Below are 16848 nucleotides of genomic sequence, written 5' to 3' on the forward strand. Positions count from 1 at the left end.
TCAGATCTCCCCAGGCTGCGTCCACATCTCCCCAGGCTGCATCCACATCTCACCAGGCTGCATCCACATCTCACCAGGGCTGCCTATTGGGTCTCTTCAGCGCTGCTTATTGCTTTTCTCCACAGGCTCTGACAGGTGCTGTGCTTCACACCCAGCGTCCCCAACCCCCTCCAACCCCTCCTAGTGCGCTTCTTCCTTGCCTTAGCCCGATCTACGGGCATGCTGTGAGCCGAATTTAGCGGGTGCCGTTCATTTGCCCGCTTCGAGGCTGTATTCAAGGTGTGGGGCTGCCTCGAGCAGTGCCTGCACCTTGAATCAGGAAGAGGAGACGTGGGACCTGGCAGGCAGTGTTAAAGACAGCTACTGCCAGGTCCCAGGAAGGCCGCTTCAGGACCCCACAACCGCGGGACCTGAGGCAGCCGATCCGAGTTAAAAATGTAAAGGGCCAGTATCGGCCGTCAGCATCGGCGCATTATCACGAGTACAAGTACTTGTGAAAATGCCCTGTATCGGCCCCAATACCGATACTAGCATCGGTATCGGGACATCCCTACACGGTACCATATTTTAATTCACTGAGCTCCTGAGAGCTACCCATTCTTTCACAATTGTTTGTAGAGGTGCAAACTATTTCACAATTGCTTGCCTAGGTGCTTGATTTTATAAACCTGTGGCCATGGAGGTGATTGGAACACCTAAATCCAATGATTTGGAGGAGTGTCCCAATACTTTTGGCAATATAGTGTGTGTATATACAGTATCTCACCAAAGTGAGTACACCCCTCACATTTTTGTAAATATTTTATTATATCATTTCATGTGACGACACTGAAGAAATGACACTTTGCTACAATGTAAAGTAGTGAGTGTACAGCTTGTATATCAGTGTACATTTGCTGTCCCCTCAAAATAACTCAACACACAGCCATTAATGTCTAAACCGCTGGCAACAAAAGTGAGTACACCCTTAAGTGAAAATGTCCAAATTGGGCCCAATTAGCCATTTTCCCTCCCCGGTGTCATGTGACTCGTTAGTGTTACAAGGTCTCAGGTGTGAATGGGGAGCAGGTGTGTTAAAGTTGTTGTCATTGCTCTCACTCTCTCATACTGGTCACTGGAAGTTCAACATGGCACCTCATGGCAAAGAACTCTCTGAGGATCTGAAAAAAAGAATTGTTGCTCTACATAAAGATGGCCTAGGCTATAAGAAGATTGCCAAGACCCTGAAAATGAGCTGAGGCACGGTGGCCAAGACCATACAGCGGTTTAACAGGAAAGGTTCCACTCAGAAGTTATTTTGAGGGGACAGTAAATGTACACTGATATACAAGCTGTACACATATGTTTTACAGTCTAGCGGCTCATACATTGCAAAATCAGAATTATATAATCTGCAAGAGACTTTGACATTCATAGTAAATAACCCTCCCATATCATGCAGAAGGCAATAGAAAAATTTGAAAGTCATACACGGACTGATGTGTGGCTCAAACATTTGTTTCTCACACTCCTCACGCCAAGCCAATAGATAGCTTTTGGGTGAGAAAGTTGCTGAAGGCACAAAAGGTCTAAAACTAACTTTCTCTGCAAATATTCTGCATGCATTTGGCTTCTTTTCGTTGAATTATTTGTAATTAGTTTTTTGTTAACTGATACTGAATTTCCTATTGTAAAACAATAAAACTTTATTGTTAACTAGATCTAAAAAAAAGAGCTAGCCGGAGGTTAAAGGTGACTGTGTAGAGAAACATTAATCAAGGTTGTCTATTTAAGGGGCATCTTAGTTTTTTTGATCTCTTACAGGTAAGAGAATCCTGTTCACTGTCAGAATGCGGCTTTTTTTCAGTTACTTATGGATATACCGCAGATTTTTACTGATTTTACTAACTCCACTGCTTCTACTGCCAATTCCACTAATCATCAAAACCCAGGTAAGTTCATTTCAACTCAGAATTGTATACAGCTGAATAAATTGTTTACTTATTTTTCCATAATCTGTAATTAATGTCTTAAAGTAAAAAAGACAAAACATAACTACTTTTATAGCAACCATTACAGAGGTTGCAATAGCTTGTCTGTACTATTTTCTCCTGTCCAGAGTCAAGCTTCATATTCTACCTGTGATTCTTTTATTGTTGCAAATATGTCTTATTTTCTAAACATTTTGCAAGGTAATGACAAAGAGCAGTGTCATGAAGTAGTCAATAGCAGCCAGCCAGTCCTTACAAAGAGCATATAGCTCCCTGCACTGCTGCCTTATGTAAACATTACTGTGATAATATTGTAAGAAACAATATGCATCTGAAATCAGAAAAAAAAACAATTATCTGTTCAGATGTGTTTAGTCTGCTGCTTAATTTTACTGGTCAAAGGTTCATTCTAAGATCTTGGCATTCTATTTTAGATCCTGGCAGCTCCAAAGTAAAACAGAAGTTTTTTTTTTTTTAAATAACCAAGGAGAAGGAAGTGTTAAAGAATGCAATAAAGCACTGTTTGCAACTGATCACATTACTTAAAGCGGACCTTTACACTCAAAAATCTAATTCTACCAATTCAACCCTCTATGTATGATGATTAATAATAACATAGACATGACAGGTGTAAAATGTTGTGATTTTGAAATACTTACACTTGCAGAACATTTACTTCCTGCTTTGAAAGGACAAAATGAGTTCAGTTTTCCAAAGCAATGCACACTGGGATTGCCTTGCTATCAGCAGAGCATTGCTGAGAAATCTCATGGGATCTCAGGGAAAGGCATTTTCCTACCCTGAGACGATGTGCATTGTCACATGTCCTAGTCACATATGCCAGAAATCCAATAAGTAAAAGGAGAGCTAGTAACCTTCCCTTAGTAAACATGGCCACTGCCAGAAGACTGGGAAACAAAAGAGAAATAAGGTATGCAAAGAATTGTGATTACTAAACATTTCTAAAGGTGTTTGTTGTTTATTTAAAGATCTGAGTAAAGGTCCACTTTAAAGCCCCAGCGCAGACAAAAAAAATACCCTTGCAGTGGGGTCTTCTTGCACTGCAATGGTTAAATGGTTGGCTACTTGCCTTATTCTTCACACTGGCAGGATTCCATGCTGTGCAACTGGTCTTCTTAAGTTGCTTCTCTTTGTCACTCCGTCTGGCAGTGGCACTCTGACGCCATCTTATACAATGCAGGACCAGCAGTTCTGCATTGCACATTAGGATGACGAGGGGCTGCCCACAACCTGGTGAAGAGGAGAGTGCTGGCTGCTTGGGGAGCAACAAATAAGGTAATTATTACAGCTTATTCATCATTCCCTAGACTGAATGAGCATGTGAACCATGCAGTGCTGGGGGGAACTGCAAGGGTGTTATTTAAAAAGTTCACCTTTAAAGTGTAAGTAAAACCAAAACTTTTTAAATACATTACAGAATGTCTAAGACCCCTGTCAAGTTTTTTGTTGCTGTCTGTGTTCCATCGGGCAGATTTCCCTTCATTTCTTCTCCCAGAAACACAGCAGGAAGTAAGAGGAGATCGCTACAAAGTGAGGGCATAGCCCCACTTACTCAAACAGTTCTAACCATTAAAACCATATAAGACAATGGTAACCAGGGCCGATAGTTACGTTGAATCTACCCAACAGGGAGAAAGATAACATTACAAACCTGACAGAGGTTCTAACCCCGTCCACATTTTATGTAGAAATAAAAGAAAAAGTGTGGACTTTACATATACATTTATATAAGAAGCCTACACTGAACAAAATATGGAAACTGCTGTTATTCTCCTTCGGAAATGCGTATTGTCTGGCTTCCGTGCTGCACCAATAGCAGTTACAGTTCTGTCTGCACTCAGACGTTCTATGCTGCATGCTTGTTAGACACGTGCGATTCGTTTCGTTCCGTAACGAAATTCGGATGAATTTTTGGAAATATGGACATTCGGATGTATCAGAATTCCGAATGACAGATATAACGAATCCGAATTTCCGTTTCCGAAATTGGTTAGCGGTAGTTTGTTCGGACGTTCGTTTAGTTTCTTATTCATTTCGTTCGTTCATTCGTTGCAGCAAAGGGACATTAGAGAAGGGGGAAAAACATTTTTTTCCTCCTCAAATGTCACTTTACTGCAACGAACGAACGAAAACGAAACGAACATCCGAACGAACTACCGCGAACAAATTTCGTCCGAATACGAATTGACTTTCACACCCGAATCCCAAAAAACGAAATAACACAAAATCCGGTGGTTGCTGTAGGACACCTCTAAAATCTGCTTCTCTTAGTGAACACTGTGCCCCTACTACCAGGGAAAATGTGATGTGTTATCTCTGCAGGAAAGAGGTGTCTATTTATTCCAAATAAAATCATACACTTACATTAATATATATGCAGTCACGCATTTCCCACACCATAGGAAGCAGGCTCTCCTAATGCAGTCCAACTTGGCTAGTGGTGCAGATTATCAGCAATATGTCTTTGCACACAAAATGCAGTGCTCTTGCTGTGGGTGTGGTGGAGTGACCCTTTATTCAGTGATAGGTGCGGGTCCCTTTAACTTCCCCATTTCTATTTGACTAAGCTTTATATCCCCTGGGTGTGTCCATGAGCTTAGGGGATGATGGACGTCCAGAGAATTTGGGAGACCAATTTATCTTCTGGGCTCCCATCATCCTCTGAGCTCCTGGACTTGCACAGGAGATATAAATTCCAGCTTCTCACACCTTCTGGTGCTCAGAGAGACCCTGCCTGATGGGACAGTAGTGACTGAGCAAGTGAGCTGTCATCAGGTGCTGGGTCCTCCCCCATTAAGTCTGGTGTGTTGGCTATCAGCTTTGAGCACAAGAGCAAGCAGCTTCTGTACAAGATCCAGTCACTGGAGTACATTTTGTTGCAGTCCATTTGGAGAGTCTACACATCCAATGGGGTGGCCCTACCATCAGCCACCAGAACCTCCTGACCGAAGACATCAGCAGCAGTGTCGGTGTGAAACCTGTTCGAGCAGCCGATCCACTCAGCAATCAGCTTGCCTTCCAGTGAAAGTGTTTTGAGAATGTGTTTGCAGTAAGGAGGTCGTAATAACTTTACACTTTTTCCATAAACTTTACTGAACTGGGAAAGTGTGCTGCCATCTGCTGGCCAGTTGAAGAACTGTTCTATATTTCTATGTGCTCTTCTATACCTGTTTCCCTATTGTTGATTTGCATGTTCTGAAATGCACTCCCATCGTTCATTCATTATCCCCTGTGCAAATCATGTTTGATTTCCATTTGTTTAGTAAAATAGAAATTGCATTTCACCACTGGTTTGATCATTTGGCTGATACCATTACACAATACGGGCACACAAGTTGCTGCTGTATTCCTTTACATCTACACGGCTGCCCACAGCGGACTGCATTAGAAGAGCCGGCATCCTATGTTGTGTGACAGACGCATGTTTTTTTGCCAACAGGAAGGCTGGCTCTTGTGTGCCGAAGATGAGGCAAAAAGCAAAAAAGTATATATTTGTTGTAGTTAATTTGTAAACATGCCTTATTTTTTCAGGCAGCACAGTGGAGTAGTGGTTAGCACTTCTGCCTTGTAGCACTGGGGGTCCCTGCTTCAGAATCTTGGTCAGGACACTTTGCAAGGAGTTTGCATGTTCTCCCTGTGCTTGTGTGGGTTTCCTCTGGATACTCCAGTCTCCTTCCACACTGCAAAGGCTTATTGGTAGGTTAATTGGCCCTGTGTGCATGCGGGGTAGGCACCTTAGATTGAGGGCCGGGGCTGATGTGAATGTGCACTATGTAAAGCACGGCATAACTTGTCATCGCTATATAAATAATAAATACGTTTTTAGAAGGTTAGTTTTGGATAGGAAATCTATTTGATACACTTTGCTAGCACTATGGATTTGCTGTAATTTAATAAGATACTTCAGTTCTGATCCCACACATTTATATTTTAGGTCACTAGAAATGTTAACTTATTATTCAAACAGAAAAGCATAAAATGAATATTCTCTGCTGCTGTCCTCACTGTACAAGTGATGGCTTTATTGGGGTATTGTTGCCTAGCAACCAGATGCACTGCAACAGTGTGGCCGATTTGCAGCTTCCATCAGAGTCCCCCCTGGTGCTTCACAGGAAGTTATTTACAAAGCAGGACATTGAAATACTTATAATATTTCAGCCTTTTCTAACATCATGAATACTTAAGAAAGATTAGACACCTAATGAAAAACGTCAAGCCTTTAATCCCATGATAAACATGTTATATAATACAAAGTTGACCTTAATAGCCAGATGATCGTAACTTCTTCTAAACATTTACTGTACCTCACAAGCTACCATGTTACACATTTTTAACCACTTGAAGACCAGGGTAGTAAACCCCCTTCCTGGCCAGGCCATTTTTCAGTATTCAGCACTGAGGTACTTTGACTGACATTTATTCAGTCATGCACCACCGTACAAAAATACATTTTTAATTTTGATATCATTTTTTGGGACACATAGAGCTTTGTTTTGGTGGCATTTAATCACCACTGAGTTTTTTGTGTTTTTTTAATATTTAAAAGTATTCAGACCCCTAATGTCACCTAGGTACCCCAAAGAAGCTGATGAAGCATAGATCTGCTTCACTAGCTTCTTCTCTGGCTACAGCAGCTAAAGAAATGACAGATACATTTTAGGCAAGTATAAAAACACAATTTTCAGTTAAGTATTCATTAAAATTGAGTAAAACTGTCAGCCTTTTGAACTTAAAGGAGAACTATGGGGTTAAGGCTTTTCCCCATAGTTCTCCTGAGGGTAACAGGAGGACACAAACTAGCGTCCTCTTGTCACCCTAGGCTCAGTATACCGCGAGCTGTATACTGAGACGCTGCAGCTGAAGCGGATCCCTACAATTGTGCCAGGATCCGCCTAGCTGCGTGACTGACAGCTGGCTCGGCCTATCTAGAGACAGAGCCAGCTGTACCCGCCCCCGTCCGTTCCACCAGTCAGCGCCAGTCTATTATTATTACTATGTAATAATAATAGAAATAAAGAAGTGCACAATAAATGTGCTTGAATCACCCCAAAACTGCTCCAATGGCAACCCACCACTTCCCCACCCCTCCCGGTCTATGGAAACATTTTCTTCCACGAAACTGGTCCCTGGTGCCAAAAAGGCTGGGGATTGCTGTAATAGAATACATAGGGGTCTATTCACAAATCTGCCGAAGGCAGCCGTGTGAATAACCGACCCGAAGTGAAGTGAGCACTCGGTACCTCTGTGGTACCGAGCAGAATAGAAAAACAGTTTTAAAAAGTAGGAAAAAAATAGAAAATGATTGGGCAGGGCTAGCATAGAACTGTTTTCTATTGGCCGGGACCAGCTATCATTACAATGAGAGCTTGTCGGAGCAGGCGGTGGTATCAAAGCCGGCTCTGCTGAGTTCTCATGGTACTGACAGATCAGCGTCCCCTGGTTACTGAACTGTCAGTACCATGAGAGCTCAGCAGAGTCGGCTTTCATATCACCTCTGGCTCTGCTAAGCTCTCATTGTAATGCAGGGGGGAGAGAGCACCCCCCTGAAATGATGGCAGATAGCAGCCACCATATTGCAGCCACCCTCTGCTGCTGTCAATCACTAGAAAAGGACCTGATGGAGAACTTCAGGTCCCCTCAGCTGATTGACAGCAGCAGTGGGCGGGTGCAATAGCTAATTTGCTATTGGCTATTGCAAAGGGAAATATCCAATAGGAATGTAGCTATGCATTCCTTTGCTGTTCTTTTTTTTTTCTGACTGAGGGCGGCCGGCGGCTCCGATGTCAGAAGAAAAAAAGAAAGAAAAACAACAGAGCAGGGAAATGTTTCTCTCCCGGGCGGCCGGGAGCCGCTATGTAATAGCGGGAGACTCCCGGAGCGTCCGGGAGAGTTGGGATGCCTGGTAATGACGCTGATCTGTCTCTGCAAGTGGCCAGAGCCAGCCATGATATGATGGCTGGCTCCGCCCAGATGTCAGTAGCCAGGCCTATGGCCGGCCGTTCGGCCAGCCTCGGCTTTCACCTCGGCTCAGTTGAGCCAAGGCATATGCCTTGGCTCGACTGAGATGCTCGGTCAACTTCGGGAGCTGTACAGGCTAAAGTGAATAGCCCATACAACAACCCTTCGGTTCTACTGAACCGAAGGGGTTCTGGGGCCGAAGCTAGCCGAAGGATCAGCCGAAGCTATGGCTAGATCCTTCGGCAGCTTTGTGAATAGACCACATAGGTATTTTCCCTTTGGATAAATAAGGCTTTATTTAGGCAATATTGCCTTACGAGAAATGTTTTATTTCCAATGCAAGTTTTAGACGAAAAGATGTAACAAAACATCTATATTGATCAGTATTCGTTTTAAAATAAGTAGAGTTACTATAGATAAAAAATATACACTTTATTCCAAAATTTTCCCCATTTATAATTACACTAACATGATGTTTCTGGTACAAAGTATGGCAAATGTATTTAAATTTAAAGTTATATAAAGTTTTTTCAATTGTGTGTATTTTTAATATGACAATGAAAAGAATTAGCAAACCAAATGAATAAAAAAATTATTGTGTAAAAAAAAAGAAAAGGGAAGAAAGGGAAGAAGTGAATTTGGGCTGATAAATGGTTAACTAAGGGTAATGTTACATACAAACACATTTTATTTAAATTTTTTTAAATTTACTCTGTTCACACTTTAATAAACCAGGCTCATTGCATAGTGTTACAAAGCAGAAAACAAAGCCTGCATGGATGCCCCATGTACATACAGTATATTTGAATAATTTTATATATATATATAAATACGTTTATTTAAAAAGTTATCTTTATTAATCACATCACGTGCACACAATTGTTACTCTCCTGATGTAGCTTGCTGTGTGTTAACAATCAACAAATTTGTTTTTAGCATATATTCCAGGTCAGCGCTTTTTCTAAAATTTTTAAATATTTGTGTTAAATATTCTAAAAGCAATAGTTTGTAAGCACTTGTACAAACCATACAAATATGCTATTTACTCCAAAGCACCTTCTCCTAAAATGTGTTTATTTGTCTGCTACATTGTGTAAACATTTAGATGAAAATAGAACTAAACTGTCTAAAAAAAAAAGACTTTGAGGTCTTTCACAAAAGAGCTAGCTTCGGCTGATCCTTCAGCTCACTTCGGCCGCCTGAGCCCTTCGGTTCAGTCGAACCGAGGGGTTGCTGTACGGGCTATTCACAATAGCCCATATTGCAACCAAAGGCAGCTGAGCCGAACACATAAGCTTGTGACACCGAAGCGTGGAAAAAGGTCGGCCAAAGGGCCAACCGTTCTCCGCGCAAATGACAGCTGGCTGGCTCCGCCCAGTTGTAATGACAGATCAGCGTCCCCAAATGACCTGGGGATGCTGATCTGTCATTGAACAACAACAACTGGGTGGGGCCGGCCATCCTGTCATGGCCGGCTTCGCCCAGTTGTTTTTTTTTTGCCCCTGGACCTGCTAGAAGACTCTGGCAGGTGCCGGCCAAAGGTAAATAGTTGGGCAGAGCCCAATTGTTTATATTTTTTGTCAGATTCTTCATGATGCGGTGGGAGTTCGTTGCATGCAGTCGAGTTGGCGGTTGTCTTTTTTTTAAAAACGTTTTTTTATTTTTTTATTTCGCCGAGTTGTCGTGGACAATGCTGGATGTCTTGGTTGACCTTAGGATTACATCAGTTGTTCCTTTTTTTTTTTTTTTAAATAAAAGACTTGTCGAAAACTTGTCTTTTGTTTTTTTTTTTCAATGAAAGGATTTTTTTCTAAAGTCTGGCGTCTTTTTTAACCTTTTAATTCAACCCTTTAGTGAATGGGTAAGGGTACAAGTACCCCTTACTCATTCACAAAGGGGGCCCATCTGGGTGCCCCTTTAACAAAGGGGTGCCCTGATGTGAATAAGCCCCCCTTCCTGCGCTCCCACTACTAACGCCAAAGGTCTTGTGGGGAAGAGGCCCTTGTCCCCATTGGCATGGGCATGTTGCCTGGTATAGCATGGAGGAGGGGGTGCTCGCTCGCACCCCCCCCCGTTTTCCTGCCCTTTGCTCGGATCAAGGGTCTGGTTGTGAATTTTAGGTGGGACCCCACGTCTATTTTCCCCCATTTTGGGGTTCCTCCTTTAAATTCCAACCAGACCTTCAGGGCCTAGTATGACTTTAGGGGGAACCTCACACACTTTTAAAACATTTTTTTTACTTGGTCCCTCCTAAAATTCCTACCAGACCTAAAGGGCCTGGTATGACTTTTGGGGGGAACCCAACGCTTTTTTCTTTTAAATGGGATCTCTCTTAACTTTCCTACATATTCTAAAGGGTGTGGTATGGTTTGGGAGGGGGGACCCCACACTGTTTTTTTTTTTATTTTCTTTGACTTTTTTTATTATTTTCTTAACTTTTTTTAATTTCTCTTTTATTTTACATTTATTTAAATAATTTAAACATTTTTTTTCATTTGTTTCTATTCTGCTTGTTAGCTCGGAGGTAGTGAGCAGAATAGCCTGCGAACGGCAGTGAGGAAGCTGCCGGAGCTTCGGCTCACCCGATCCAGATGTTGGATCGGCTGAGTCGAACTCCTTCTGCCCTTCGGCTCAGCCGAACATGCAGAGCATGTTCGGCTGACCGAAGGCAGCCGAAGGCAACAGATGAAATCAGCCGTACTGAGCTGAAGTGAATAGCCGAACGTCGTTTGGCTCTGTTCACTTTGGCTCGGTTATTCACTCAGCTGCCTTCAGCGGTTAAGTGAATAACCCTCTTTGTTTTGTGGAGCAATGTAATGATAAGAGGCTTGCCTTACTTTTAGATAAAACAATAGTTTTGCCCTTGCTTTCTTATTTATTCTACTTACCCTGTGCACGTCCTGTAAGCTCTGTGTAGAAACTTCCTGTGCATATGTGCATGCTTCTGAAGCAGCTGAACATCAGTTTTACTATGATGACTACAGTAAAATTTGCAAGCACACTGTGCATTAGTATGGCTGCTTGTAGTCCAGATCAGAAGTGGGTAGTGTGTGTTTTTGCCCTAGGAAAGAAAGTGTCTGTGGATACGCCTTGTTGGTATGATTTTATTAAAAGCAGGGCATATTAGAAAAAAACAACCTGAATGTTCTGAAATTACAAAAAGTTGTACAACAATCTGTTTTTAAGTTTAGACACCTTTTAACTAATATATTCTTATAATAACTTATAATAATAACAACATGAAACTATTAAATAAAATCCATATGCTGTATATAAATATTTAAAAACTACTTTGAATGCTCTCCCTGCTCTATTGATTTGAGCAAGGCAAGTATTTTCAGACTGTGTGGGATTAGACCCCGATAATACCACTTGGGAATGCTGCCAGCAAACTTTTCCACAGATTTCAAAATAATTGTATAATAGCGTATTGTGGAACCTGGCCTTGGGGCGGAAGGGAGAGTAAATCCGGCCCTGTAAGCAGGGGCACCACAGGAAAGGGTTGGGTGCACACATTTCCTCTGGCTGGGAAACTCACAGAAAACGTTTTAAATGTAACTGAATACAAGATCCCTCAGACAGGTCTTGAGACTGCTGCAGGATCATTTTAAAATGAACCTGCGGTCAAGCCTTGGACAATCGTTTATATATACCTAACAAGCAGAAAATAGGCTGTAAAACAAACCCTCACTTACCTCTGTAGCTGCAGACACCAAGGAACAAATCATCCTTAAGCTAAACCTATACACAGAATCTCTACTGGTGAGCTAATATTTGATACATAAGTTTGGGTTGCTTTCAAAAGGGAGTAATTATGCAGGTATGTTTTGACTGATTCTCTTTACAGGAAAAGAAAAAAGACACCTTAACCTATAACCCTCTACTTTCCCTTCTCTTGTTACAGGAGGCAGAATGTGCATATGTGCTGTTCTTAGTTGCCATCTTCTGGCTATCAGAAGCTTTACCTCTGTCTGTCACTGCTTTTATCCCAGCTTTAATGTTTCCATTGTTTGGGATTCTACCATCTAAAACTGTAAGTGCAGTCCTCTTCCCGTTCATTGTGATGTGTCTGAGTAACCCTCACTCTGCTTTTTGTTTACAGTAATTTGATTTTTTATGGAAATACATGAACAACGCATTAAAACATTTATGTGATTCAATAACAACTCCAATGTTTCATTTGTACATCAAGGAAAATTGAAAATGTTTAAAATAATATCTGTATTTAATTTAGTCCATAAATCTAAAATGTGTTTTTGTGTGAAACAAAATATTAACAGTTATAATCTAGGAAAAAAAAGTAGTGCAGCTGCTTTCCGTCATGGGAGGTTACTGCTTAACCACTTCAAGACCAGGTGTTTAGACCCCCTTCCTGGCCAGGCCATTTTTCAGTATTCAGCGCTGCGATACTTTGACTGACGTTTATTCCGTCATGCAACGCTGTACTGAAATTAATTTTAATGACGTTCGCGGCGATATCTATCATGTGCGGCGTAATGGGCGCAATCGTCTTTTTTGCACGTATGCGCCCCCGACGCATGTATGCATGCGTGTATGTATGGGTGGGGACTTACAATTTTTTTTTTTATTCTTTTTTATGTGTTACTTCAAATTTTGGGGGGGGACTTTAATTTTTTTTCCTTTTTTTTTTTCCACTAAACTTTATTGCTATCACATACGGGGGCTAATAAACCCCCCCTATGTGATAGCAAAATATGTGACAGGTCCTCTTTATGGAGACATCAGGGGTCTCCAAGACCCCTAATGTCACCTAGGACCCCCCAAAAGAAGCTGATGAAGCAGAGATCTGCTCCATCAGCTTCTTTCCAGCTTCTGAAGCTGGAGAGTGACACAAGAATGCGGAAGTGATGTATTATACAACACTTCCGCATTCTTTCAGAGGAGAGGGGACCGGAGGGAGCTCGTGTACCGAGCTCTCTCTGATACCCTGTGTCACAGGCGACATGCTGATCCCGGGCTTTACAGCCGGCGGATCGCATGTATATTAACGGGCAATGCTGCCCGTTTTTAAATTGCGGCCTTTTCCCGCTCGCGCGTGCCCGGTGGCGCGCGCAAGGGGGCGTGTCTGAGCGGACGTCTGAAGACGCCCGCTCAGATCTAGAGAGCTCTTGGCCGGCCGTTTTTTTACTACGGCCGGCCCGGAGGCAGTTAAAGGGATATTAAAGTAAAAATTTATTTTCAGCTATTTGAAATACTGATTAAACCACTTACACTGGATGCTGTTCCTTGATGTTTAAAAAGTGCATGGGCAAATATGAAAATAAATACTTTGCTGAGCAATTTATATTTGTTTAATCTGAATTCATTTTTGAAAAAACTTTGAAAGTTTAATACTACTTTTAGAGATCGATTTTGAAAAACAAGTATGTACAGGTATTATAAAAAATCAATTGTTTATTATTTATTTTCCTTATACATTTACCGGCCACTGTATTAGGTACACCTTGCTATTACCGTGTTGGATCCCCCTTTTGCCTTTAGAACTGCCTTAATTCTTCATGGCATAGATTCAACAAGGTGTTGGAAACATTCCTCAGAGATTTTGGTCCATATTGACATGATAGCATCACAAGCCCAAAGTCTGCCAAGAAAATATCCCCCACACCATTACACCACCACCACCAACCAGAATCGTTGATACAAGGCAGGATCGAACCATGCTTTCATGTTGTTTACGCCAAATTCTGACCCAACCATCCGAATGTCGCAGCTGAAATCGAGACTCATGAAACCAAGCAACGTTTTTCCAATCTTCTATTGTCCAATTTTGGTGAGCCTATGCGAATTGTAGCCTCCATTTCCTGTTTTTAGCTAATAGGAGTGGCACCCGGTGTGGTCTAGTACTGCTGTAGCCCATCTGATTCAAGGTTCGATGTTTTCTGCATTCAGACATGGTATTCTGCATACCTTGGATGTAACGAGTGGTTATTTGAGTTACTGTTGCCTTTCTATCATCTCGCAACCAGTCTGCCCATTCTTCTCTGACCTCTGACATCAACAAGGCATTTCCGTCAACACAACTGCCACTCACTGGATATTTTCTCTTATTCGGACCATTCTCTGTAAACCCGAGAGATGGTTGTGTGTGAAAATCCCAGTAGATCAGCAGTTTTTGAAATACTCAGACCAGTCCGTCTGGCACCAACAACCATGCCATATTCAAAGTCCCTTAAATCTCCTTTCTTCTGAATTCTGATGCTCGGTTTGAACTTCAGCAAGTCTAGATGCGTAAATGCATTGAATTGATGCCATGTGATTGGCTGATTAGCAATTTGTGTTACCAAGCAATTGAACAGGTGTACCTAATAAAGTGGCCAGTGAGTGTATGTGTCAAACATTGGTACCATCTTTCATGGTCCTATGTCATCACTTGTTTTTTTTGGTTTTTTTTATGGATTATATGTTTAAACAGGACAAGTGAGCATTTTCAACATCTTACTAGACTAGAGTAGTATGCTGAGTGAAGTACAAAGATTGCTATTGCTGATCTTTCTTTCTGAAAATGTTAGTTGTCTGGCTGTCATGCTGATCCAATAGCTTCAATACATTCTGAATTGCTGACCCAGAATATGTATGCAGATCTAGCATTCTAACTTCTTACTGATTTCAATCTTATTGGAAACATTAGATCAGTTGGACATCCAGGAAAACAGAATTTTCAGTCAGCAAAGATATCCAACTGTTTTGATTACACACCAGTTTTCTTTAAACAATTATACCCTTCAGGGCTGACCTAAGAGAGTGGTCTTTGTATTACTCCCCCTTCAAATCACTATTGAAAACACATGATATAAATTGGGTCTTTTGAAAGCGCTTACTACATACTTAACTAAATAAAAGGTCCATATCTCACCCATAAGGAAGAATTCACTGCAGGTGGTATGAGTGAGACCTGGACCTTTATTTAGACCTTTTCAGAGATACTGCTGTGTACAAAGGTACTGATGCTAATGACGCCATATGTATTTAAATAGAGAGTAAGATTTGTTGTTATACATATTTTTTCATGTTTCTATATGAGTATACTTACCTTCAGATCTGTCTGTGACGGTTCTCATTCATCCAGGTCATGGTATATCTGTAAAACAATAAGTCAAGGCAACTAGACATGCTGTATTTTTCTTGAAGACGTTTCACTGGTCATCCAACCAGCTTTCTCAATTCAGAATGACTTGTACAAACAATTCTCTGGGAATAAATATGGTGAATGTTGCTCCAATCCACATAATCATGATTATGTGGATGATTATTTGGATTGATTATGTGGATTGGAGCAACATCCACCATGTTTATTCCCAGAGAAAGTCATTCTGAATTGAGAAAGCTGGTTGGATGACCAGTGAAACGTCTTCAAGAAAAATACAGCAAGTCTAGTTACCTTGACTTATTTTTTACAGATTTACCTTCAGATCCTTACGGAATAGTGGGTCGTCTCATTGGGCTCTGATGTGTGTATCTCCCTGTGGTCCCACCAAGCCCTGGTGGTGAGGAGTGGTTCTTTCCTCTGCATTGGATGATCCTTGATCACCAAGTACACCTAAGTACAAATACATGAATATGAATAGTAAGGAAAAGTGACAGTCAAATTGTGTAAAGACAAATATATTAATTGATATGCTTAACTTTTTCTGAAATGTTTGTTTCTGCAATATAGTATGCCTCTGGTCCCTTGACGAAGCATTCTGTGAAACACGTTGGGAATACCGCATGCCAATGGAAACAACTGATTGCGCAGTCTGCGACTGTGGAGGATACAGATAATTTGTAGTTGACCTGGCTATGGGAGGCACAATTTAAGGGGGACACACTGGGAAAAGGAAAATCTTTTAATGTGTAATATTATATGTTGTTTTAACTATGTACACTTAAATGATGATTTTACAATTTGGTGGTTAAAGTGACATTAAACCCTCAGATTTTTTAGCATAAACCAATACTGTAATGTGTGCCTTACTGTAATCCATGGTAGTTTCCCTTCTCTTTGCTGCTCTTCCTTTTAAATCTGTATCTCTTCTCATGCTTGGGGAGAACTTCCCTTTGCAGCTGACTGCCTCTTCCTGTAGTGCTGGCTCAGGTTGTAAACCTTCATACAGACACCATGGGGTTGATTTACTAACCTTATAAACACACCACGAACATGTATACACCTCTGTAGTGTGTTCCCTCCCAGCATGATCTATGGGTGGAATCTAAACAACTTTGTAGTGTGTACACACCCAGCAGGTGTGTTGTGCAAAGCCAAGCATGAATTACAAGGTGATGTTGTATAAATTAGCTCTATGTTGTGTTGCTTATGTTGATGAATGCAGGAATGTAAATGCATGAGCTAACCATTTTTGTCTAAACTGTGAAGCAGCATTATATATGCATCATGTGCATGATTTTTCCATACATGGCATTAGTGGAAATATGCTTTCAGAGACTTTTTGGTTGATAAATACGTTTTGCTGTGTAAAAATCACACACACCTAGTGCGTGCGTGTGTTTAGATTAGTAAATCACCCCCCATGTATCCATTCCAGAGACAAGGCAGTCTGCTGCAAAACAGAAGTTCTGCCCAGCATGAGAAGAGATACAGATTTAAAAGGAAGAGCAGCAAAGGGAAGGGAAACTACCATGGATTACAGTAAGGCACACATTACAGTATTGTTTTATGTTAAAATCTGAGGGTTTAATGTCACTTTAAGTAAGTAGTAAGCAGCTTCAAAAGCCCCAATTAATATAATGTGTTTTTCACTTTCTTAAGCAAGTGTGGGAAGTTCAGAGAAAAAGTACAATACTTGGCTGATCTGATTAGTAAACAGCACATTTAATCTATCTATATATAGATATATAGATATATATCTATATATCTATATATAGATATATAGATATATAT

At 41.2% G+C, this 16848-nt stretch overlaps 1 protein-coding gene across 1 annotated transcript in view; it reads left to right on the forward strand.

Annotated features, from left to right (window-relative positions):
- Nucleotides 1–1780: 1780 nt before the first annotated feature.
- SLC13A1 (solute carrier family 13 member 1) overlaps nucleotides 1781–16848 on the forward strand; it is a 52306-nt gene continuing 37238 nt past the window's right edge. The window contains exons 1-2 of the mRNA XM_018557736.1: nucleotides 1781–1931; nucleotides 11854–11982. Coding sequence (XP_018413238.1) covers nucleotides 1830–1931; nucleotides 11854–11982 — 231 coding nt within the window. The 5' untranslated portion in view covers nucleotides 1781–1829. The remainder of the gene's footprint in view (nucleotides 1932–11853; nucleotides 11983–16848) is intronic.

The sequence above is a fragment of the Nanorana parkeri genome, unplaced genomic scaffold, assembly GCF_000935625.1.
Source record: "Nanorana parkeri isolate BGI_ZX_2015 unplaced genomic scaffold, ASM93562v1 scaffold301, whole genome shotgun sequence".
Taxonomy (NCBI): Eukaryota; Metazoa; Chordata; class Amphibia; order Anura; family Dicroglossidae; genus Nanorana; species Nanorana parkeri.